Source organism: Typopeltis vanoorti, chromosome 20, assembly GCF_054136105.1.
Source record: "Typopeltis vanoorti isolate ZY-2024b chromosome 20, IOZ_Tvanoo_1.0, whole genome shotgun sequence".
NCBI classification, from domain to species: Eukaryota; Metazoa; Arthropoda; class Arachnida; order Uropygi; family Thelyphonidae; genus Typopeltis; species Typopeltis vanoorti.
The window spans coordinates 78,842,623-78,869,796 of NC_143568.1; the positions used below are offsets into that span (position 1 = coordinate 78,842,623).

General features: G+C 35.7%; 1 protein-coding gene across 2 annotated transcripts in view; it reads right to left on the reverse strand.

Annotated features, from left to right (window-relative positions):
• The window catches only part of LOC150095588 (2-hydroxyacyl-CoA lyase 2-like), a 248,277-nt gene that overhangs the window by 94,304 nt on the left and 126,799 nt on the right, over positions 1 to 27,174 (reverse strand). For both annotated transcript variants that reach the window (XM_090410082.1, XM_090410081.1), the window contains exons 8-9: positions 18,956 to 19,056; positions 8,223 to 8,332 (exon numbers count right to left, since the gene is read on the reverse strand). In XM_090410082.1, the coding sequence (XP_090266208.1) occupies positions 8,223 to 8,332; positions 18,956 to 19,056 (211 nt within the window). The remainder of the gene's footprint in view (positions 1 to 8,222; positions 8,333 to 18,955; positions 19,057 to 27,174) is intronic.

Genomic DNA, 27,174 nt, shown 5'->3' on the forward strand with positions numbered 1-27,174 from the left:
TATGCTTTGTACACCACACACACACACAGAATCAGATAAAGTAGTCGTAAACTCATACATTTACTACCTTAGAGAAGCTAAGAATTTTATTTCTCTGTTTTAGAGACTAAACATCATACATTGTCTCTTACACACACACATGCACACACACACATAGGGGGGGGGGGGGTATACAATCAGTCCTCGACTTATTTCAACAATTCCATTTCAACAATCCCATCACGAAGCAAAAAAATCATAAGCCTGAAATCATCATATGAACCATAAGGATATGTTAACAATTAACATACATGAATGCTAAAATACGTAACTCCTTTTTTTTTTTTATTATTTTTTTTATAGTATTTTGATGGATTTTACTCTTCCAGTAAAATACTTCCAGTAAGACTTAGAAGAACCGCAACCTTTGACCGATGCGATGGTACGGGAGTAAGTGAATGTGCGCATGGTGAGGAGGTAGGGATGCAGAAGCTATGCCTGTCTGCCACAACACAGTTACATTTCCGGTGCTCATCTATTGGTATTGTTCAACATACTGTTGCGCGAGTCCATCGACAGTGCTTGCTATCATTGAACTCTTTTTCAGGTGCTTAGAAATGTTGCATAAAAAACATAAATATGAACAGAAGTTTTAGACCATGGTGGGAAGAGGAGTTTCTTTTTACGAAATGACAAAATAAACAATGTGTCCCATATGCCAAATAACACTTGCGCAATTCAAAGCCAGCAATCTCAAGCATCATTATGACATGCATCACAGTAATTTTAAGCATAAAAAATGAGGGGAACTAAACTTTCAACTTTGAAAGAACAACTCCACGGTCAAAGTAAATTGATGTCCATGTTTACTAAAGAGGCTGATGTTACTACCGAGGCTGGTTTTAGTTTAGCATTAACATTGCACAGGCAAAATGTCCGTACACAGAAGGAGAATTTGTCAAGAAGGATATTGCACAAATAATTTCAGTTTTAGACCTGGATAATAAAAATAAAAAAATTGTCAAACTAATTGTACAGATGCCAGTCTCCAGGCATACAATTGAAGGGAGAATTTTTGTTATCAGTGCTGTCATTGTAAATAATTTACAAAATAACTTGAAAAACTGTGCTGCATTTAGTCTGTCTTTGGATGAATCTACACATATTCAAGACAAACCACAACTATCTACATTTGTCTGCTTTGTATCTCACAACCTGGATATCAAGGAATTTGATAGAGTTGAAAGATACGTGTGGCTCTAACATCAAAGAAGCTCTCAATGTTGCATTTACAAAAGCTTCAGTATCACATTAAAAAAAAAAAAATCGGCAGAATTGCAATCGATGGTGCTCCAACTATGAGGGGTAAAACTAAAGGACTGATGGGGATCCTTGAGAATGATGAATCATATCCTTCTTTCCTACCTGTACATTGCATTATTCACAGGGAACATCTAGTTACCAAATGTTTTAAATTTGAACATGTAATAGAAGTAGTTCTAAGAACTGTCAATTTTATTCATTCAAGTGCTAAAACACACTGACAATTCAAAAGCTTTCTCGATGAGTTGAATTGCGACGAGATTCCTAATGATACATCATGATTTTGCTTAGTAAAGTGCTCTCAGTTAGCAATGTATTAAACAAATTTTTTTGTTGTTGTTAGACCGAATCGAACAGTTTCTTAGAGAGAAGGAGAAATTTTTCTCTCATCTCTAAGATGGTTGTTAGAATGGCATTTATTACAGATGTTTTCCAGCATCTACAGATATTAAATGTTTCACTTCTAGGAAAAGAAAAACTGATAACCGATCTTGCTCAGACTGTGCTAAGCTTCCAAAGCAAACTGCAACTTTCCCAGAGAGATCTGGAAAACAAAACTTTCAATTAATTCATTTGTCTAAAGAAAATACTGACAAATTTGCCAGGAGCGGAATTTAAAATTCCGCTCCTGGCAAATTAAATTATGCAAATTAAATGATCTGGCCGAAGAACTCAACAATCAATTTTGCAACCTACGAGAACTTAAGCCAACATTCGCTTTTTTGGAAAATCCTTTCCTCACAATGTGCTTGAGTACTGTTGTCCTATTTCAAAAACAATTGTGATGGATGTCGTAGCTACAGAACTGAAACTTTTGGAATTTCAGGAGAACAAAGGACTCAAGCTAGTGAAGTAAAGTGAATGTTCTGTGATTTGTCCTATTTCAAAAGCGATTGTGATGGATGTCACAGCTACAGAACAGGAGCTTTTGGAATTTCAAGAGGACGAAGGACTGAAGCTAGTGAATGTTCTGTGATTGAGTTTCGGAAGCAAGTTCCGGACCAAAGGTATCCACCACTTAAGACTTTCGCTATAGACCACCCCTGGTTTATAGCGAAATAATACAATGTACAAATTATAATTTTTTTGTGTGTGTGTGTGTGACTCCCACCCATCAAAGGTTTGTAAATCTATAGTACATTAGTGGCTAGGGATTATTTTTCTATTAATTTTTTTTGGTTTTTTAATTCATTTTTTTTTATCTGATCCTGGTAGAAAATGAAAACCTTCACGCCTCCAAAGAAAGCAGGGAAGTGGACTCATACCAGACAATAAAATCCATCTCTTACCTAAAGACAATCACAAAAAATCTATGGCCACAGCAGGATTCAAACCTGCAGCCTGTTGGTTGGAGAGCAGATACACTAAACACATGGCCAACCATCCACACCATCAAATACTAACAGTACTGTACTGTAATAAATCATGAAACATAGCGTACACTTGCTAGTAAAATCATATAGAAACACATGGAGCAATTGGACAATTCACCAGAAGATGCAGAGGCAACTAGATAACAACCAATTCATCAAATTCAGAAATTGCAACAAAGCAACCTGAAAATGGTTCACCAGCTGCATAACTTGTGGAAAGTCTACACTAATCTTCACAGAATGATGTGACAGTAGAAGTGGACTATTCTAAAAAAATTGTGCATTGCATTCAATTCAGTCTGCTCAAGTAATTTCTATGTTGCAAGCATATATAGCTTATACCATTATAGACAGGCTTATACATTGGTAACACATGATTATTAAATTATTTAAGGAATTTACAACGTATACTGAAACATTATTAAAGTTTCTTTTAATTAATATTCCAGTATGCATTGAAAATTCTTCCTTCATCATCATCATCATCAAATTCCTGCCATGTACCCTCAAGGGGTGTACAGGATATGACAATACTACATGAAAAAATTACATCATTACTAACTTCCTATCTACAATTTTCCTCCAAATCAGTCTGTTACTTGTGAAGACTCCAACATTATCAAATCTTATATTTCTATCGTCTAAGGCACTTTGTACTGTATCAATCCACCTATATCTTGGTCTTCCTCTGGGTCGTTTTCCTACCAACCTGGCAGAGAACACTTGTTTTGCTAATCTTTCCTCTCCCATTCTATTTAAGTGACCATACCACCTGAGATTAGCTCTGCTAATGCATTCCTGGATGCTGACAATGTCAAGTTCTTTCCTAATATCCTCATTTTTAATATGATATTGCCATTGATGCCATCTGTTCACACCTCTAATCTTTCTCAGGACTCTCATATCTGCGGTCTCTATTCTTTGGTCAAGTGTTTTACTTCTGACCCAGCTCTCAGATCCATAAGTTAAAACTGGTTTGAACACTGTCTTGTATACAGCTAATTTAGTGTTCCGACTAATTTCTTTCTTATTCCATATGAATTTATTCAATTGACTTCCCACCATACCAGCTTTGCTGATTCTGTTGTCTATTTCTATATTTAATTTACCATCTTCAGTAAAAATCGTGCCTAAGTAGCTGAAATGTTTTACTTGTTTCACAGGTTCTCCATTCACAACACAGTTGACATTTTCAATGATTCTGCCTATTTTCATTGTCTTTGTCTTTTTATTGCTGACCTTCATACCATATCTATTACAACAGCTATTTAATTTAGTCAGAGAATCTTGCAGACTTGTAGCGGATTTATTTAGAAGTATAACATCATCCGCATAAAGCAAAGAGCTGACATTAACATCTCAATTTTGATATCAGGTTTAATACCACATTCCTTCATAATGTGATCCATATAGATAATGAATAACAGAGGGGATAATGTACATCCTTGTCTCACACCAGATTTAACATTAAACCATCTTCCTGTACTTCCTTCAATTCTAACTGCAGACTTACAACTCAAATAAAGACTAAGTATTGCTTGATATAATGCTCCATTGACACCATATAACTGCAGCGTATTGAATAGCTTCTCTCTTGGCACCTTGTCATATGCCTTTTCTAAATCAACAAAACTTAAATACAGATCTTTGTTGTAATCCCATGCTTTCTCGACTATTTGTCGTAAAGTGAAGATCTGATCCTGACAGCCTCTATTTGGCCTGAATCCAGCTTGTTCTTCACCAAGCTTTTCTTCCACAATTCTTCTCAACCGTTTCTCAAGTATACTTGCATAGATCTTGCAAGGAACACTCAGTAGGGAAATACCTCTGTAATTCTCACATTCAGTTTTATTTCCCTTTTTATATATGGGTACTATGAGAGCTCTACTCCAATCATCAGGAATTCGTCCCTCTGTCCAGGCTTTCTGAACTATGCAGTGCAGCCACTGTAAGACTCTTATACCACCATACTTCAGCATTTCTGGTCGAATATCATCTACTCCTGCTGCCTTTCCACATTTCAAGCCTTTGATGGCTTTTTCTACTTCAAGTATGGATATGTATTCCTGACTGCATGCATGATCAGTGTTTTTTATCACTGTGCTGTCATCACTGCTTGTTTCATTTAGCAGTTTTTCAAAGTAATTACTCCATACTTCAAGGATATCTTTTTCTTCTGTCTTCATGTTACCTTTATCATCTCTAACTCCTTTTACAGCACTCTTTCCTCCATTCCTAAGCTTCTTCAACAACCTCCAGAATATTTTGCCACCTTCTTGATATTTATTTTCTATATTCTTGCCAAAGTCCTCCCATGACTTTTGTTTAGCTAGTTTTACACACTGTTTAGCTTTCTTTCATTTGTCTCTGTATTCTATAAGAGAAAAACGCCAACTTATTTGCCAGGAACTTTTGATATGCTTTCTTCTTTTCCTTCACTGCCTCTTTAACTTCCTGTGTCCACCAGGGAGTTCTGATTTTTTTATGCTTGCACACAACCTCACCACATGTCTCTCTGGCAGAATCAATCAATGTTTTCTTCAGAGTTTGCCACTGAATCTCCAAGGTTTGATTCCTGTTCTCAAACTCTTTCATTTTCTTTTCAATAATCTTTCTGTATTTTAGCATACAGTTCACATCTGAGAGCTGCTCAACTTTTATTCGCTTTAAAACTTTCTTACATGTTATTCTTTTCAATATGAAATTCAATTTTATCCTGCTCAAGACTAAATAGTGATCACTTCCAATTTCAAATCCTCTGTACACTCTGGTGTCCTGCACCAGGGAGAAAACATCACTATCAACAATAACATAGTCAATGAGACTTTTCTTATTCCTTGCCTGATCTCTCCATGTGAATTTGTGCCCATTTTTATGTTGGAACATGGTGTTAGTAATAACCGGTCCATGTCCTGAGCAGAAATCCAACAGGTATTTGCCATTATTATTAGCTTTGCTCTTTTCTACAAATTTTCCCAAAATATTTTTATATGTCTTACAGTCGTTTCCTACTCTGCTATTTAGATCCCCAACAAGGACCAACTTTTCCTTTTTCATTGTGTCAGTTGCTTTTTTTAAAGCCTCAAAAAATTCCTCCACTTCTACCTTAGTAGAACCTTCTGTGGGACCATAGGCACAAATAAGTCTCATTGTCCAGTTCCCCATTCTCATATTTGCCCACATTACTCTACTTGAGACTGACTGCCATTCAAGAAGATTAGCCTCGTATTTTGTGTTGAATACTATAGCTACTCCTTCTTTTCCTTGATTGTCATTGAAATTCTTCCTTAAATAATTTAATAGCTTCTACCATTTTTCTACTTTGCTAAAATCTCTCCATGTGAGGATCAATTTCCTCAAAGAAGCAAAGTATCTTATTAACAGAGTTGAATGACTCCTTCAAATTTTTTCACAGTAAATGTTTTTGGCAACACTGCTTCCTCTTATTTTTCTCCCTTCAACAAATTTCTGCACTTCTAACTCTAAGATTTTTTTCTGCAGCTTCCAACAAATGCCCTATGTTGTCATTTTTAACCTCCAATTTCAATATTTTTACCCAATAACACTATCTTGTAAGGCTTTGTTTTTGTTGAAATCTGTGAATCCATGAACATATATTATCAGGAGCTTCTTCCAAATACCATTCATATATTCTGCTGTCACCTCACTATGCTACATCTGAAAGATGTCTTCCAAACAGTGAGTTTTCTTATTCTCAGTAGCCTGGAAAAAAGTATTTGTAAATGAAATGCACTGAAAACAGCAATAACATCTTAGTCCATGGGTTGAAGGAGTGAGGTGGTATTCAGTGAAGAAGTTAATGGGATGCCGTCCTAAGTACAAGTGGTCATATGTCAAGGAATGCTGATATTCAAGTTGCAGCACATGGGTCTGGATGTCAGATAGGTATCAGAGAGTTATGTATGGTGGAGCAATATCAAAGAGGCAAAAGATTACAAGTGGGGTTTCACAGGGTTCAGTATTGGGGCCTATATTATTTAACCTTTATATCAATGACATTGTCCGTGGATTGCAAGGGGATATTTGGTTGTTTGCAGATGATGCAAAGCTGGGAAGGGTTATTAGTAATAGTACAGATGTGATAGCCCTGCAAGAGGATTTGAATAAGCTAGATAGATGGGCAAATGAATGGGGATGTCGGTATAATGCAGCAAAATGTAAGGGCTTGAGGTTTGGGACACATCGATGGGATGCTGCATATTCTATGGGAAGAGTTATACTGGAGGAAGTAGGGGAGACAAGAGATCTGGGGTTGATGATTGATAGAAACCTGAAATTTAGGGGACATATTGCAAAGGTGGTGAAGGTAACACAGAGGATTGCTGCACTTATGAGAAGGACACTGACCTGCAGAGATAAAAGGGTTATCATTCCGTTGTATAAGTCTCTGATCAGACCACACTTAGACTATTGTTCTCAGATTTGGTGTCCAGGATTTGAAGGGGATAAATTAACTGTGGAAAGGGTACAAAGACGGATGACAAAGATGGTTTCAGGACTGTACAATTTTGGTTATGAGGATCGGCTGAGGGAATGTGGACTGCAGAGTTTGGTGGATAGAAGGAGGGGGTGATATGATTGAGACTTTTAAACTGTTGAGAGGTGGTTACAGGGTTGACACTCGGGAGTTCTTTCGCTTGGTTGAACAGCGGGAAGGAGTCATGACAAGGGGCCATTCCTGGAAGTTACGAAAGGAAACAGTGAGAAAGAGGGTGAGGAGTGGTTTCTTTGCATGGTGGGTGGTTGAACCATGGAATGCATTGCCTGATGGAGTGGTGAGAGCAAGAACAGTCAATGCATTTAAGGAGTGGCATGATAGACTTTGTGTTTCCTAGGAGGGACCTCCCTCGATGAGTCTTGATAGACTTGTGTTTCTTAGAAAGGGCCTCCCACGTAGTCTTTTGACTCCATGGAGGCCTGAATAATAACAGCAATAACATCTGGATTACCAATGGTAATATAGATGCAAGGTCATTATCACCACCCTAATTACTGAAGGCCACTTCAAACCTATGTAAGCAGAACTGTGGTCTCACATCAGGTGACTTTTAAAAATCTACCACCATCAAGATGTTAACCAGTCTACTGTGTTTCCAAATTAAGTTTAATGGAAGAATGGCTTTCCTGATACTATAGAGAAAATGGTCAGTTCACCTACACATTATTTTTCAGTGTCTGTGGGATTGATTCCGCAACTTGGCTTATGAGATGAAAAACTGCAATACTGAGGGGTGGGGGAAATGATTTCAGCCTGACTAATTGAGAACTGACTGGAAAATGTTTTATCACTCAAATTTTGATTTCCATCATTATTCAATCCTCTTTAGAACACTGAGGATTGTTTGCAAGTGGTTATCCAGAAGTAGTAGTTAGTTCTTAACAACAATCTTTTACTCATTTAAGCATTTATGCCACATACAGTAAAACATTACCAGGCGAGAAAACAAAACATCATTATTAAATTTATCTATATTATCAAATAACTCAAATTTCAAAGAAATAAGATATATAAAGTATGCAACTCACCTCTAAACAAGTCTGAAGAATGTCAGTAGATGTAGGAGGCAACGTGGCCTGGCTACCCAATAAAATAAGTGGTCTCTTTGCTTTAGATACAAGTTCAGCAGCTTTCTGAACTGAAATCAAATACCAAAGATATATAAAGGTTACTGAAATCATGCATTTTGCTTCAATTGATGATTTTATATTATTACAATCAGTCAGGAGTTCATGCAACTTTTCACTATAGTCCACTTATTAACTGACTGCCATACTATATTTAAATGATCTGCTATCAAATAATATAATTTGTAACACCATATACCAGTACATTCAAGTTATTCCTCCTACCCCCAAACATACCCCAAAAGAATCGTCTACTTCTTGCTCACTACATCTTCATATAACTTTCTAGAATTTTTTTTTAAAGAAGAATTATCTAGTACAGTTGATTCTCACTAGCAAACACTGATATAGCAAACTCACACTGATACAGCACTCACACCACAGGAAAGTTAACTACTTGTAGGAACTAAAAAAAAAAAAAAATCCTGCCATTTCTGTAAGTTCTCAATAGCAAGGATCAAATGCATAAATTTATTATTATTCCAGATCTCCTTGGAGTCCAAAGCTTAATCCTTTAAAGAGGTTCACCTTAAACAATACAAAGTCTATGATACCACTCCTTAAACTTATTTGATTCACTTTCCTAACCATCCAATATATCTTAATCAATGGCACATCTTTTTCTTTGCTTTTTCTAGATCTGTAGATCATAATTTTTATCCTTATAGAAGTTAAGCTCAACAGCAGTATGATCAATCATTGTATAAAACAGGACAATCCCAATTCTTTGTCTACTCTTCCCATTAGGGAAGCAAACCTCTGCAGTCTTCATCATTTGGCAGTGTGATTCTACAGAATTCGGATTTCTTGTGACAATCTACTATCATATCCAAATTTCTGGTTTCCTAAATTCCCTTCAGCAGATTCAATAGCATGCAAATTTTTTGGTTCAAAGTTTAATTCTGTACATTTTTAAGCAAGGTACAGTAGCCATTCACAATTATTCTTCATTAAACATCCTTTAATAGATAGCATTAGTAAGTTGGATAAGAGATTGGCTGTCTGTAAGTAACGACCAAATTATGTATGGAGGGAGCAGTATCATTGAAGAGGATAAGTCATTAGAGAGGTTTAAATGAGAATATGCAGTTATTTGTAAATGATGCAAAGATAGCAAAAACTATGAGGAAATTAGCAGACATTGCGGATTTTCAGTAGGATACAAATAGATGTGTGAGTGGACAGGTGAATGAAGCCCAGTGAATTACTGCAAAATATAAGATTATGAAATTTGGAAGTCAAGAATTAAATGAAGAGATACAATTAGTGGGGATAGTTTACAGGAGGCATGAGATATAGGATCTGGGAATAGTGGTGGACAATGCCCTAATATTTAAACGGCAAACTGCTAAATCTGAGGGCATCATTGCAATAAATTATGGCAATGATGCAGAGGATAATGACATGTACAAATAAGGAGGTTATGATACCCTTGAGTAAGACCTTGTTCAGACACACATATGGATCACTGTGTGTAGATTTCACCCCTGATCTTCAAAAGGTAATGAGGATGTAACGGGGGGACATCCGGAAACATTTAACTAAGGTGGTTTTTACCAGTGTCTAGAATGTTGGATATTAAGGAATGGGAAAGTGCAATTTGCAGTGCTGATGGATAGGAAAAAGAGGGGATATTAGTGAGACATAAAATGTAAGAGAATTTTCATGAAATGAGGTGCAATGCAGGTAACACAAGAGGCTATCTCTGGAAGTTAAAGGCATGAGCAGTCAAAATAGCTGGTGAGTGGACTTCACTGCCTGAGACTTAGGGAACACTTTTGCAAAAACAGCAAAAGAGTTCAAGGTACAGCATGATGGCATGTGCAACCTTGACATGACTTCATGCACACCTGATAATGAAAGTCAGGTAACTTCAGTAGAAATCTCGCCATTTGCAGTGAAGCATTTCCTCACACAAAATGGTTCTCTCAACTTAGGGAACAGATATCAAAATCGGGGGGGGGGGGGGGGGGCTGAGCAACAAGTGGCTTCACATAGCCATGCCACAAATGATGGTCAATGCATGATATCTGACACTAAGTCAGGTTCTTCCTCCATTTTGAAGTCTCATTTTGTAGAACAAGAAACACTGGAAACAGAATTACTCAAAATCTGTCTTCAAACTGATGTAAAAGCTGGTGACATCAAGAGACAGCATCTAAAACATATCTGAGTTCTTGACAGAAAACTGTGTTAAGCAATATGTAACGAAGAGAACAGGACCAAGTCCTGTTCTAGTCATAGTCGAGACATTCGGTGAGAAATTTATCAAGGTATTTCATCCTCATTAGTGCGATATCATCATCATCAAATTTCTATCATATTCTATACACCACAAGGGGTGTACAGGATATGATAGTACTACATGAAAAACTTACATCATTACCATCTACAAATGTCCTCCAAATCATTCTGTTATAGTACGCCCACAGATTCGAGACCCTTCGACACATGTCAACAGGAGGAGAATCCATTTCGATAATAGGATAATCAGTCCGTATTGTGGGATGAGTTGTTTATTATTACACATCGGAAAATTAACTTCTCTTTTATGATTATTTTGTAGTTAACTATGTTGCTTGCATAACAGTTGGAAAATTTTACTTATAAAGTATGTGATTTCGCGTGTTGTCGACCAATTCGTACATCCTTCATTTCTTTCTTCCCTTCAGCATGAATCGACGATTCTTGGCAAGACACCAAGCAGAGATCTACAAACTGTGGGCAAATTATATCTGTCAAGACTCCAACATTATCAGATCTTATATTTCTGTCTCTGAGGCACTTTTTACTTTATCAATCCACCCATACTTTGGTCTTCCGCTGGGTTTTTTTCCTGCCAACCTGGCAGAGAACACTTGTTTTGTTAATCCTTCCTCTTCAATTCCGATTCCTGGATGATAACAATGTCCAGTTCTTTCCTAATATCCTTGTTTTTAATATGATATTGCCATTGATGCCATCTGTTCATGCACCTAATCTTTCTCAGGACTCCCATATCTGCAGCTTCTAGTCTTTGGTCAAGTGTTATTTCAAAATAGGCTCTCAGATCCATAAGTGAAAACTGGTTTGGACATCGTCTTATGTAGCTAATTTAGTGTTTTGACTAAATTCTCTTATTCCATATAAATTTTTAAGTTTTCAACTTCCTACCATACCAGGTTTGTTGATTCTGATATTTATTTCCGTATTTAATTTACCATCTTCACTAAAAATTGTGCCTAAGTAGTTTAAATGTTTTACTTGTTCTATAGGTTCTCCATGCACAATGCAGTTGATATTTTCAATATTTCTGCCTATTTTCTTTGTCTTTTTATTGCTGACCTTCATACCATATCTATTACAACAGTTATTCAATTTTGTCAGGGAATCTTGCAGACTTGTAGAGGATTTATTTAGAAATATAACATCATCTGCATAAAGCAAAGAGCTGACATTAACATCTCCAATTTTAATATCAGGTTTAATACCATTTTCTTTCATAATGTGATCCATATAGATAACGAATAGCAGAGGAGATAATGTACAGCCTTGTCTGACACCAGATTTAACATTAAACCATCTTCCTGTACTTCCTTCAATTCTAACTGCTGACTTAGACTCAAATAAAGACTAAGTATTGCTTGATATAATGCCCCATCGACACCATATAACTGTAGTGTTTTGAATAGTTTCTCTCTTGGCACCTTGTCATATGCCTTTTTCAGATCTACAAAACTCAAATACAGAGTTCTGTTATATTCCCATGATTTCTTAACTCTTTGTCATAAAGTGAAAATCTGATCCTGACAGCCTCTATAAGGCCTAAATCTAGCTTGTTCTTCACCAAGCTTTCCTTCCACAATCGTTCTCAACCATTTCTCAAGTATACTTGCATAACTCTTACCAGGAACACTCAGTAGAGAAATACCTCTGTAATTTTCACATTCAAGTCTTATTTCCGTTTTTATATAAAGTTACTAGAGCTCTACTCCAATCATCTGGAATTCATCCCTCTGTCCAGGTATTCTGAAGTATGCAGTGCAGTCACTGTAAGACTTTTATACCTCCATACTTGAGCATTTCTGGTCAAATATCATCTAATCCAGCTGTCTTTCCACATTTCAGGCTTTTGGTGGCTTTTTCTACTTCAAGTATGGATATGTATTACTGATTACATGCCTATTGAGGGTTTTTTATCACTGTGCTGTTACTGATTGTTTCATTTTTAGCAATTTTTCGAAGTGGATTACTCCATACATTAAGGATATCCTTTCCTCCAGTTTTCATGGCACTTTTATCATCTGTAATTCCTTTTATAGCACTCTTTCCTCCACTTCTGAGCTTTCTTAACAATCTCCAGAATATCTTACAACCTGTCAGGAACTTTTGATATGCTTGCTTCTTTTCTTTCACTGCCTCTTTAAGTTCCTGTGTCCACCATGAAGTTCTGATTTTTCTATCCTTGTAGACAACCTCACCACATGCCTCTCTGGCTGAATCAATCAGTTTTCTTCAAGGCTTGCCACTGAATCTTCAAGGTTTGGTCAGGGCCAGCATTTGCCCAGGGTGGCAAATTTTCATAAATATATACAAAATTTTCAGGCGTATTATTTTTTAAATATTTTTTATTTATATTACATGGTGCAAGTCTATATTATATAAATTTATATTTATATAAAATTTTTATATAGTTTAATGATTTATATTTATATTAAGTGGGACGCAGTGGCGTGGCATGACTAACTTCATAGGGAAGTATTTGACAAATCTCGTTAATTATGTCGGGATACGGAAGAAAACGGTTATAGGAGGCTTGATACCATAAAAAAAAAAAGTGTTAAAAGACGCAAATATTAAAAAAATGAGTGGTTTCTTGAGTAAATTCTTAAAATCAGATAATTCTAATGATAGTGTTGGTGAAATCGTTGCTTCAACTTCACAAAGTCGAGAGCACAACAACGTAACATTAGAAATTACAGAAAAACCAATCTCGAATTGCTAGTTTCTGAAGAGTTGGAAAAAAGCAAAATACAGAATCACAAGAATTTACAAGCACTAACACCACTAGCTAAACTCAAAGAAGTGAAATTTCATATGATCCTGCAGAATGGCCTCAGATAATTAATGATTCATTTAGATTGTTCATGGTAGAGAAGGGACTGGTACAAATTGGTACCTCTGATAAAGAAAATAAATTTAATTTTCCGCAAGACAGCCGTGGTTGCCATTTCAAACCGCCATATTACAAAAGACAATTACATAATGGTGAAGTAGTGCGAAGATTGTTGCTTTTGTTGTAAGCTTTTTTCAACTATTCAAATTGCATTGACAACAGTAGGTAACAGTGACTGGAAACTTTTATCAGAAATTTTAACTGACCATGAAAACAGAAAGAGTCATTTAATAGCTCATAACAAATGGATAGAATTAGAAGTTAGAGTAAAGTCCAAAACAACTATTAATGCGACCCAACAGAGAATCCTGAATGAAGAAGCACGCCACTGGCAAAATGTATTGGAACAGCTTTTGGCAATTGTGCAATTTTTAGGACAGCGGTGTTTATCCTTTCGTGAATCATCAGATAAACTCCACAAACACAATAACAGAAATGTTTTAAAACTGGTGGAATTAATAGCAAAATTTGATTCAATACTGTCCAAACATATATTCAGAATTCAAGACAAACAAATCATTCAACATTATTTGGACAAGGATATACAAAATGAACTCATTCATTTGCTAGGAAAGAACATAAAACAAAATATATTACGTAGGATAAGAAACTCAAAATATTATAGTATTGTTGTAGACTGTACAAGTGATATTAGTCATCTGGAACAAATGTCTATCATTTTGCGATACATCTCTATAAATAAGGAAAATGAGCAAAAAAAAGTAGAAATTTGTGAGAGTTTTATGGGATTTTGTACCAGTTAGTACTACCACTGGAGCTACATTATTTCAAGTAATAATCGAACAACTAGAAGTAAATGGCTTGTCAATTGATAATTTAAGAGGAGAGGGAAAAATTCTAGCGTTCAAAAACGCATTCTTGATATTAATTCTAGAGCCTTTTTTATTCCATGCAGTTGCCATTCTCTTAACCTGATAGTAAATGATGCAGTAATGTCATCAAAACAAGCAATTTCATATTTTGATCTCATACAAAAATTATATGTATTTTTTTCTGGTTCCACACACAGATGGGATGTATTAACGAAGCATACTAAATTAACATTAAAACCACTATCTGCTACGCGGTGAAAAAGTTGTATAGAAGCCATTAGTCCCATTCGACATTTATGGGAGATATTTATGACTCTTTATTGGAAATCGCTGCTGACGAGTGTATGGATAAAATGGCTAGACATGAAGCTGAATGTCTAGCATTGAAATTGCAGAATTTTGAATTTCTCTATTCTAATGTTACTTGGTATAACATTTTAAACTGTATTAATACTGCCAGTAAAATGCTACAACAAATTAATATAGATATTTCGGAAAATGTATGTGAGTTAGAAAGTTATTACTTTATTTAGAAAGACTTCAATCAGATTTCAAAAATACCTTGAAAGAAGCAAAAGTGTTGGTAGATCAGTTGGATATTGTAGCAGAATTTGCAATTACTCCATCTGTGATAGCAAGGAAAGCCAGGAGACAATTTAACTACGAATCAGAATATATGCCAATATAAGATCCCATAACAAAATTTAACGTCGATTTTTTTTTCAACGTGCTCAACATAGCGTTAAATTCGGTAAAAGACAGATTTCAACAACTTCAAACACATAGTGCATATTTTTCATTTTTATATGACATTCACAAATTACAAGAAATTGAGAAAAGTGATCTTATTTTAAAATGTAAAAATTTAGATTCCCTTATTCCCTTAATTAAGTGTATACTAACTTTAAACGAAGTGTACCTGACTGTAATTTAGTCTTGTCAAAATTAGCATTATGGTATAATGTTTGCCGTACGTTTAAAATGCTTAAGTTAAAAAGACTTGCCTAACTGACTGAAATTTTATCATTTTCAAGCAAAGCAGTGTGAAGATAACATGTAATGGCAGCAGTTTCCCTCACTTCATGACTGAAGTGGAACCAGAACTATTGGGCATGCTGGAGCAGGCATGAATAATAAAAAAAAAACACAGCCACTAGTAAACAGTTGGATTGAATTGTGTGTGCATGAGAGAGAGAGAGATACAGATATAGAGTGATATGGAAGAGTTTTTCAAACAAGTGAGAAAAAAGTTCCACTTTTTCATAAAGACAGATGTTTTGAAAGTTAATTAGCTGTTATGTTGCAAAGGTGACTGAAATAACAGTTGAAACTTCCAGTCAACTTATCAACTTCCAAAGCTAAAGAACTTTGGAAGTTGATAAATGAAGTTTCTTACAGGAAGTAGAAATGCTTATTGGATATTAAAGGTTCCACTGAAAAAAAAGATATGAGTGAATTTTTGTAGTGTTCAATCATTTTTCTTTAGGAAGAAGAAAAAAATTCTGCATCTTGAAAATAAAAGTAGAAAGAATGTTTTACCATAATCTTTTTAGTAGGCATTTAAAGGAGGAAAACAAGACAGTGTTCAAAATCAAGGATTTTATTACCCAAGTGTGAAACTTTTGCATCTCTTATTACATAAGAAATTTACAATGCATTTCAAGATTTTCATAAGAAAAAAGTGGTTTCCAAGCTGAATTTGACAAAAATGGATGGTCTTTTTAGTTAGCATATTACAGACCTAGATGTGATGTGATTTAGTTAATTATCTTCTTAGATTTTAAGATGAGCTACTGTGGTTAAAGTTCAAGATATTGTATATTCATTTTTTTTTAAAAAATGATTTAAATGAATTTTAGTATTATTACACTGCTTTTTATTTTTGTAAATAGAGGTGCAAAAAGACTCAATTAACTTAGTTATTGTTGAAATTAAGATCAAATTTTGAGAATAATAGAGAACTATCATAGCAAAATACATATATCTAGTGATCTTACTTGTGTGATTAAATTTCTTCTCCATTCTACATGTTAGACCAACTGGCCTGTTGCAGAACTATCTTAAACCCTTCTAATGATTAAATACTTAAGCCCTTCTAGGGATTAAATTTAAGTATAGAAATACCACTCCCAGCATAAAAAAAGGTGCAAATGATGATCAGGATTTAATCAATAATAATAAACTTTTTGCCAATAATAAAAGTTTAAAAAACATACACATGATCTGATCTATTTTTGAAACCTGACATCTCTGCCACAACCACCACAACCTATCTTAAACTACATTCTACACAATTCCTTCTGCCACAATGGGGGAACTTGTTCTTTTGAGAGATACAAAATCCTTGTCAGATGATGCCTAATCTTGAATTTACTTTTTGTGACCTTCTGTGGCTTAAGATTTACCTGTCTCATTAATCTACTGCCTTGATCATTCCCCAATTCACAAAATCACTCATATATCTAACTTTTATAAATGAAAGCAACAAATCTTATCCCTTCTATGTAGCTATAGTGTCTCCACAAAACATACCAGTAATTTGTTGCATGACTGCCAGAAGGAAAACCAAAAGTAGAGAATGATTTGTCATATCCCACCATGGGTGAGTAGGCAGCGATACAATTTGTAGTGTCTGGCATGAATGTATTAAAAGATACTCTGCACACAGTTAAGAATATTTATCTTTCATTGTATCTCCTTTGAAAGTTTTTATGATGATGAATGATTTCCTTCTGAAAATCAGGTATTTTAATTGCCAAAACGTTAACCAGGTTCGTTTCCTACATAGTAATATAGATCTGAGATCTATATTACTATAGATCTCAGACTCAAGTATTATCTGCATATTATATAAGTTGGTAATTATTCCAAGTATATCCAAAAATAATTTAATGAATGAAATATTTATAGCAATTATATACATAACTTTTTTATTGAATAAAGCAAGTCATTATATTGTGTTAAAAACATTAAGTCACTTTATTTTAGCCTTTCTCTCAATTTAAACTGTACAAACTGTTCATTTTTTTGATTGAATATGATATATGCATTGGGATCAACAAAATTAAACTCATAATGAGAAGCGTGGGGGGGGGGGGAACAAGATACTCATAGCAATCCATCGATTGCACTCCAAGCAACTTCCAATAAATTTTCTTTATTAAGCAGAGCAGAGATTATATTAATCTTAATTCTAGAAAGAAACTAGTCCTAGCAAAGCAGCAATTATATCAATCCTTATACTGAATTCTCAGTTCAAAGTTGATTGGTCATCCATTCTGACTTCAACAAAAGAGAGAACTTAACTGAAGAAACAAAATCAGTCCTACCGTCCAGAAATTAGTATTTAACTGAATCATGAAAATAAGAGAGAGGATTTATGAAATATAAAGTGCAGACCAGAAAAAATACAAATGTTGAGTGGAAAACTAAATCAGAGAATGAAAAGAAATTGGCAATGTAGGCTAAAGGCAAATTCAAAAGTATTTTATCATTATGCAGCAAGTAAAAGAAAGAATGAATGTGGAAGAATAACTTTAACTGAATGCAGATGGTACTCTTATGCGAGAAGCTGACGAGACTGTTCAATTAATGAGTGCTCAACTTTGCTAAGACATATCAATAAGGTGTATGTAACATGGTGCACAATGCTACTACTATTACATTGGATGAGGAGATAGATGTGCATGAGAATGCAAATGAAGAGCTGTTGCATAATTTGGATAAGAATTCAGCAACAAGACCAGATTTATCACAACATATGCTAAAGGAATGTTCAGCCAAACTGGCAAGGCCTTTGACATATTTGTATAACTTGAGTTTAAAATTAAGTACAATGCTCATTATTTGAAGAGACTAGCTTGAAACTACACAACAGGTTATATTATCTTCAAGCATCCAGTTTGGATTGCAATACTTTGTTGTAAGGAATTGTGACCTATTATTTTTTTTTTTTTTTAAGTTTTCTTAAAGTGAAGACAGAATTAACCTTTTTTTTAATCAAACACCGAATGATTCAAGATAAAAACATCTCAGATGGGTTTTAATTCTATTTCAGATACATCTTCATATTTCTTCAATATAAAAATGAAAGAAAGAAATGATTATATGCATTCTCTACATCCAGAAATAAACAATGAAAAACATTAATAATGTCACTAACGTACTAAAACTGAAGATATTAGAAAGAAGCTAGACACACAATATGAAAAGTAAAGATAATCTTAAATGATATAATAATTTGAAGATTAGAAACATATTTGAAGTACCAAAGGAAGACTAAGATATAGAGATTAACAAAGTTAAGAGTGCTTTATAATAATAAAAAAAAAAACATCTGAACAAATTCAAATCCTAATAAATAATAAACTGGAGAGAGGGGGAAAGTTGTTAGTAGTATAATAATGCAGCCGTATCTATGCTCAAATGGAACTTCCTAAAGAAAATGAACAATTATACATCACTATTGGCTGTGCATCTCTTTGAGGATACATTCCATATCATAATTTTATATATCATTGTTATAATTGCTGACAAATTTTCACTAAAATTGATTAAAATATTTTGTAGAGAATTTTTCCATAGTTTTTTGCATTTATATTAATGAAAATGTCATGGATTTTTAGATATGAAAAATGTATACATACTTGTTTCCTCACTAGCAAAGGGAATATCAAGAGGTAACGGTGATACATCTCTGGAATCAAAGGCACCAGCAAAAACATTGTATACATAGTTTTCCAGATACCTAACATTGCAAAGTGATATTAAAAAAAATTAGCATATAAATTTTTCAAGGAAGAGAATGCAGGGTGCACATTGGGCCTCTTTAGTTTCAATTTGATCATAGTCCAACATCATAGACCATACACTTAAGTGTATGGACATTAGATTATTAGACATGGATTATTAGATATGAAAAATGTATACATACTTGTTTCCTCACTAGCAAAGGGAATATCAAGAGGTAACGGTGATACATCTCTGGAATCAAAGGTCCACGTTGGACCTCTTTAGTTTCAATTTGATCATAGTCCAACATCATAGACCATACACTTAAGTGTATAGACAATGGTGTTGAAATTGTACAAATGAGAAGGAACACTCATCAAGTTTTTGTAAAAAAAAATCCTGAATGAAACTGTAGTCTCTGGAATGTTTGAACAACCCAAACCTTACATTATTTCTGCATGTCGATTTTTTACCGTCCTTTGAAACTAGGGAGATTCCAGACAACCTGTATTATTCTTATTATTTATATGAGCACTCCATGCAGTTAACAGACTCATCACAAGAGACCCACACTATCCATTAACACAATAGCTATCATTCTCCTTAAACCTATTCACTGTTGGGCAATCACCTCTGGCAATTCCACTCATTCACCATTCTCCAAAGAAAAAATCTAGTCTGCACACTTACTAACCACACATTTAGACAGCTTTTAAGTGTGAATCCTTTTTTTTCTTCTCTACTCACTGTATATTAAAAAATTTCTTCTGTGTCAATTCTATAGTATCCCTTTAGCAACTCATAAGTTTCTATCACATCTCCTATACTCTGCCAGTCTGCTACTTTTGCAACCCACACACCCTCAAATCTATCCTCATAGGAACATTCCTCAGACCCGTCAATAGCTTGGTCACTCATCTATGAACCGTCTCATATATTAAACATCTCTTCATATATTATATAATAAACAACATGGAATATATACTAAATGCACTGGTAAATTTCTGATAAAATTTTCTGAATCACAATTCTTAAAAATCCAAGTCTAGTCACTAAATTAGTTTGTCCAAAACATACAATCTGAAAGAAAATGCTCATTATATGTGATCAATTATATAGTAACTTAACACTGAGCTTTCATGGTATTAAACACAAGTTTTGTTAGATTAGAAAGCCTTTAGATATTAAGATATACCCACTAAGATATGCTATGAAATATTCAACAATTAGGTCATTATGTGGCAGAACTAACAGACATTATTATTATTTTTAAGAGAGACTTCCAGGGAGTCAGAGACTCTTCAAGGGAGGTCACATACTACACAAACCAACTATCATGCTTCTTGAATTCATTCACACTGCTTGCACTCACAACATCTAATGGCAATCCATTCCAATCATGCACCACCCTCTGAGAGAAAAATCTAGCCCTCACACCCTTCTTGGTGGCCTTCATTCTTGGCTTCCAAGGATGACCTCTTGTCCTTTCCCCACCCTCCATAAATTGAAAAATTCCATCAATTCAAATCCTGTATGACCCTTTCAGAAGTTTGCAAGTCTCAATCATATCACCTCTCTTTCTCCTGTTTGCTAGTGTCTGCAGTCTACAAATTCTCAATCTGTCTTTATAATCAGTATTCCATAATCCTGATATCATTTTTAACACTTTCCTTTGTACTCTGTCTCTCCAATATATCAGAATCACAACGGAAACCAGGAGACCAGACCTGTGCACAATAGTCCAAGTGAGGTCTTATCAAAGCATGTAAAGAGGCAAAATAACATCCTTATCTTTACATGTGAACGTTCGTTTCAGCATTGCAATTATCTTTTGAGTTGTATTTGTAATCTTTGCCACATGGTCACTAAACTTCAACTTCCTATCTATTAACACTCCAAGATCCCTAGCCTCATCAGTTTCTTCTAGCCTAATCCCACCAATATATATAATATGATATTGGATATCTATATCCAATATCATATTATATATATTGGTTGCCCACAATTCCCACAATTCCAGTCTATTCAAATCATTCTGCAAAGACTGCATATCAGCAGCATTCCTGATTACCCTACCTATGTTTGCATCATCAGCAAATAACTGTATGTCACTTGTCAAATCTTTCCCAATATCATTAATGTACAGATTAAATAACAGTGGCAGCACTGATCCTTGTGGTACACCACTTGTTACCTTAAATCTTGCAGACTCAGATCTCCCGTATACCACTTTTTGATATCTGTCAGTCAGCCATTCTCTTATCCATGTTAATATTGTATAACCCAAACCCATTTTCTCCAATTTATACAGAGGTCTGCCATGCTGTATTCTGTCAAAAGCCTTAGCAAAATCCAAAAGTATCATGGTGTATTCATTCCCCTTGTCTAGTTCAATGGTAACATTGCTATAGAATGTGAGCAAGTTGCTAAAACGTGACCACCCCTTAGTAAACCCATGTTGTTCATTGCAAAGTAGAGATTCACTGTCAACCCATTTCATAATGCCGGCCCTAACCAATTTTTATTTTTCCAAAATCTTCACCACCACTCCTGAGATACTAATAGGTCAATAGTTGGATACATAGGTCTTTGTACCACCCTTGTGCAATGGAATTACCATACATTCCTTCCATTCCTGCAGAATCTTCCCTGTTCTGAGACTCATTAAACATCCTGGTCAAAGGAATGCCAGTTCAGCTGAACACTCTTTTAGCACATGTGCTGATATTCCATCAGTCCCTATTGCTGAATTCTTTTTCAGTTTGTGCAACAGCTCTAATACCTTGACTTCACACACCTGCACTTCTTCATCTAGTTTAGAGGTAACAGTGAGCTCAATGTTGTGTTCACCAGGTTGATAGCTTTTAACGAAATGGGCACTCATTAACTGAACATCCTCTTATTCTCATATTCATTCTTTCTTTTACTTGCAGCATACTGACAGAATTCTTGTGGGTTGTCTTTAGCTCACACAGCCGGTTTCTTTTCATAATCAGACTTTGCTTTCCGTACAACAGTTGTGATTATTCTAGCCTGCTACTTATAACGTTCATAATGGACGTCATCCTTATGCAAACGGTATTCCTTCCACATCATCCTTTTCTTAATAATCTCTTGCTTAATAAGATTACACATCCATTTGATTCCTACTCAATTTATTCTTTGAACTCTTGAACTTAGAAAAAAATTAGACATCATAGTTTTTACAATTAAGTTAAATAAAATTAAAAAAGCACTGCTAATATCATAATGCTGGGGATCTAAGAAAGAAAAATTATTAAAAATTATCAAATATTAAAAGCATCATAACTGCCAAAGTTAATATTATTATTACGGGTGACTCCAGGGAGTCTTAGACTCATTGAGAGAGGCCCCAAACATAGTGTCCACACAACTATACAACATTCTCACAGTATCTATCATACCTTGCCTTGAACTCACTCACTGTCATAGCACCCACAACAGACTCAGGCAGCTTATTCCACTCATTTACCACTCTAAAAGTAAAGAACCCAGCTCTAACACCATTGCTAACCACACTCTTGCCCAGATTCCATAGGTGTCCCCCTAGTTCTCCCACCACTAGTCCTGTTCTCAAAAATATCCTCCTATTAATCCTATAGAAACCCTTTAGCAATTTGAATGTCTAAATCATATCTCGCCATTTCCGCCTATCAACCAATTTCTGCAACCCACAAATCTTCAACCTGTTCTCATAAGGTTCATTCCATAGACCTGCTATCATGTTGGTCACTCACCTCTGGATCCTCTCCACCTCCTCCCAATCAAGAAGAAACCTAGGTGACCAAATCTGGGCACAGTAGTCGAGATGAGGTCTTATCGAGGCTCGGTACAGAGGTACAATAACTTGCTTGGCTCTGCTCGTCAAAGTATTTTTCAATAACCAAGTGAGTTGATGAGCTGATTTAGCCACTTTTGCAAAGTGCCACCTAAACGTCATCTCCCTATCCACCAACACTCCCAAGTCCCTGGCCTCAATCACCTGGAGTACAGTTCCACCAATGTAGTATACTGCTGCTGATCTTTTCACCCCAAAATGCATAACCTTACATTTTGTCACATTAAATTGCATCCATTCTCTTTAGCACAGAACTCCAATCTATCCAAGTCATCGTGCAAGATTTTGACATCTTCTGCATTCACTATTGCCCTACCCAACTTTGCATCATCAGTGAACAAATGAACTGTTCCACTTAGATCCTTCCCTATATCATTAATGAACAAATTAAACAGCAATGGTCCAAGAACAGAGTCCTGCAACACACTACTGGTCACAGGCTGTCTTTTGGACTACTCCTGAATAAACTACTGTCTGATATCTCTAGATCAACCACCCACCTATCCATCTCACCAACCCTATATTCCATTCCATGTAGTATCCTGTCAAATGCCTTAGCCAGGTCCACCAGTATCACTGTAAAGCCATTACCCTTATCCAGTTCAGCAGTCACTGTGTTATAAAACTTGAGCAAGTTACTGAGGCATGATCTACCCTTCACAAAGCCATGCTGTCCCCCGTACAGTATCTCATCAACCCATTCCTGTATTGTTCCCTTGACTATTTTCTCCAAGACCATGACAACGACTCAGGATATGCTTATCGGTCGGTAATTTGCAACAGTAGTCTTTGATCTCCTGTATGCAGTGGAACTATTTTCCCCTCTTTCCACACCTTTGGGACTATACCAGGCCCGAGACTCAGATTAAACAACATGGTCAAGGGCACTGATAATTCTTTAGCTGCTTCACGTAAGACCCATGCCGGTATCCCATCCAATCCCACATATGTATTCACATTAAGGTTCTGTAATAGACTATTCACCTCCACTTCATTCATCACAATTCCCATATAAACTAATGGTTCCTTCATTTTTTCAATGTCACCAACTGGATGATATACTCTTGCAAAGTGCTTGCTCAGTAATTTAACCATATTGACTGATTCAGTGACCTCCTTACCCTCGGCATTCCTTAAAATCATTCTGCCGTGTACAGTTTTTTTTTTTCTTTTTGCTTGCAGCATATTGAAAGAACTGTTTGGGATTCTCTTTAGCTTGCATAGCTAGTTTCCTTTCATAATCTGCTTTTCTTACCACACTTGTTAACCATCTGGCGTGCGCTTTATACCTTTCGTGTGCCTGCAGGTCACCTTTCTCTTTAAATTTCCTCCACAGTTGTTTCTTTTTTTGCAGTTCAAGCTTAATGGTGTTATTCATCCATTTAACCCCTACTTGTTTTACTATTCAGAACCTAGGTATACAATCAGCCATAACCTCCTGTAAATGCTCCTTGACCACTTCCCATGCTCTATCGACATCCAGCCCTTGCAGTTTTACATGCCATGGCATATCTCCTAAGCTTGTCATACTTGCCAGCACGGTAATTCCACATATACCCTGTCTTAATCGAAACATGGTCATATTCATTAGGTGGCAACAAGGTCATATTCATTACAGTCAAATTCTCAGATGCTATTACCAGGCCAAGCACTCTCAAACCCCTAGTATTTTCAATTGCATGCTGTCTCAGATAGTTATCTCTTAATAACTGAATAAAATCCATTTCCTTGTGTCCTCTCCTCCTTCCAATCAATGTTACCATAGTTGAAATCCCCCATAATAATTACCCTCCTTCCACTCATTTTATCAATCTGTTTATGCATACTATCTCCACCATCTATTCCATCACCTGGTCTATAGCAGCACCAACTATATATTTTGTTCTGCCAGTCTCAATCTCACACCAAATAGCCTCAAATGAGCTCTTTTCACTATCCTGCAATACAACTTAAGTTCTCCTTGGCTGCAGTTCATCAGCTATCATCAATAACACTCCTGCCCCCATTTTGTTCTCTCTGTCCCTCCTAAACACACATTAACCTACACATTCTATCCCACTAACTATATCATCTTCCGTCAGCCATGTTTCACTAATGCCAATAACCTGTGGCCAGGAAGAGCCAATCAATGCCAAAAATTCTTCCTTCTTGTTCCTAATACTCCTGGCATTAGGATACATGAAACGCAGAGGTCCCTTTGTCCCACCCTTATCTTGATGCGTTATTCTAACTATCCCATTCCCATTTCTTTTCCTTAGTACTGGTTTGGGTACATTATATACATTCTTACATTCAACTGTCTCACTGAAGCCTGCATATTCATTTCTCCCCCTCCTTGGTAGTTCTAGTTTCCCTGGTTCTGCATATCCATTTTCACTTCATTCAGCAACACTTTTTCCAGTCTCCGCACACCAAATCCATTCAAATGCAGGCCATCCATCTTGTATAAATCCTTTCACCCATCAAACTCATTCCACACCACACACCGTCTGCATAACTTGTGCATAAAGTCATTTGTGATTATGGTCCTCCTTCTAAACTCCTCTCTGTCGTACCGCAGCAACAGACTCACCATCCTAACTCTGTCACTCTTTTCTTTTGCTACCTTTAACAATACTTTCAAGTCCACTCTCATAAAAAGTTCTTCTCCTTTCAATTCATTCATACCCACCACAACTATCAATTCTTTCACCCTCTGTTTTTGCCCTCTAATACTCTCACTTACATCCTTAATTTTATTTTTTTTAGGGAAAGGGTGGGGTCCATATCAAAACTTGGTTAAATAACCTTGATGGGGATTTTGACAGCAATACAACAAATGGGAAACTTTAATGGTTCCCCTGTAAGCAGTACATTATAGTCAAAAAAGCAGTACTCTTGTTAGATATTGACACGGTTCAGAAAGACAGGTGATTTTTGTTATTTAACTAATTCAAAAAAAAATTTAATTTATTTGGAATTATCAATACATTACATTATAAGAACCATTTAGTTATAAATTACCATAATGCATACTAAATAATTATACTTGAATTGTATATAATGAAAAAAAAATTTTCACAAAAACACATAGGATGGTGTGCAGAAAATTTCTGATAATCACCATGAAGGAATTGAAGCAGAACCATGTAACTTTCACATTATTCTATATGTTCCCCACAAAGTGTTATGCACTTGTTACAACAGTGTTGCATCATTTGCATTCATCTAAGAAAAATGTCTTTCCCTTGTTGTACAACCAGTCCTCAGCTGCAGATCTGACTTCATAATCTGTGGTAAATTTTGCTCCTTTCAAGTGTTTCTTTAAATTTGGGAATAGGAAATAGTCAGATGGGACAAGGTCTGGCAAATAGGATGGGTGAAACTGATGTTGAAAGCCCAAGTTGTGCTTTGTTTCCTTCAGTACCTCCTCAAATTCCTTCAGAGCTATTGAATAAACTGCTGCTGTAACAGTTTCACCTTTTTGAGGAACTCGGTAAGGATTAAATCATCATATCCCAAAAGACAATGGCAAGAACCTTCCCTACTGACTTTTGGATTTGGAATTGCTTAGGGTCATGAAGAACCTTTGTGTCTCCACTCCACTGACTGTTGTTTGGTCTCTGTGTCATAGTTATGAAGTCATGTTTCATCAACAGCCACAATATGAGCCAAATTATACCTGATTTCTCAAAATGACCCAAAATCCCTTGAGATGACAGCACATGTTCTTTTGGTCATCATTCAAACATTTGGGGAACAACTTCACTAAGAGCTTCTGCATGTCCAGATGTTGGTGGGTAATGACCCCAACTTATACAGGGTGTTCGGGATAAATTTGACATATTTATAATTAATTATATTTTTCCGTAATTTACATGTATTAACACACACTTCTCTTCATTTAAAAGTTTGGACCCTTCTTCATTCATATACAAGATGTCAGAAAGGATGGATAGCTGGAACCCACCTGAATCATGGAAGAGAATAACTTGTATCATGATGATTCGTGCCCGCCATCAAAATAAGGATATTACGACTGCTGCCCAATGCTCCCTGAATACAGTAAAAACAATCAGGCATGAACTAGAGACTTGCAATGGTGACTACGAGGATGTAGCAAGAAGAAAGATCCCTAGCAGACGATCTGATTGTGTTCGTACAGCAGAATTCCTCGCAAATCTGCAGGAACAGGTGTTGAAGAACCCTGGCATTGGAATTCGGGCTTTGTTCGTGGAGTTGCTAACTGTAGTCAAGCCCTGGATAACAAGGGTAGCCAATGGTAGGCCGTATGTA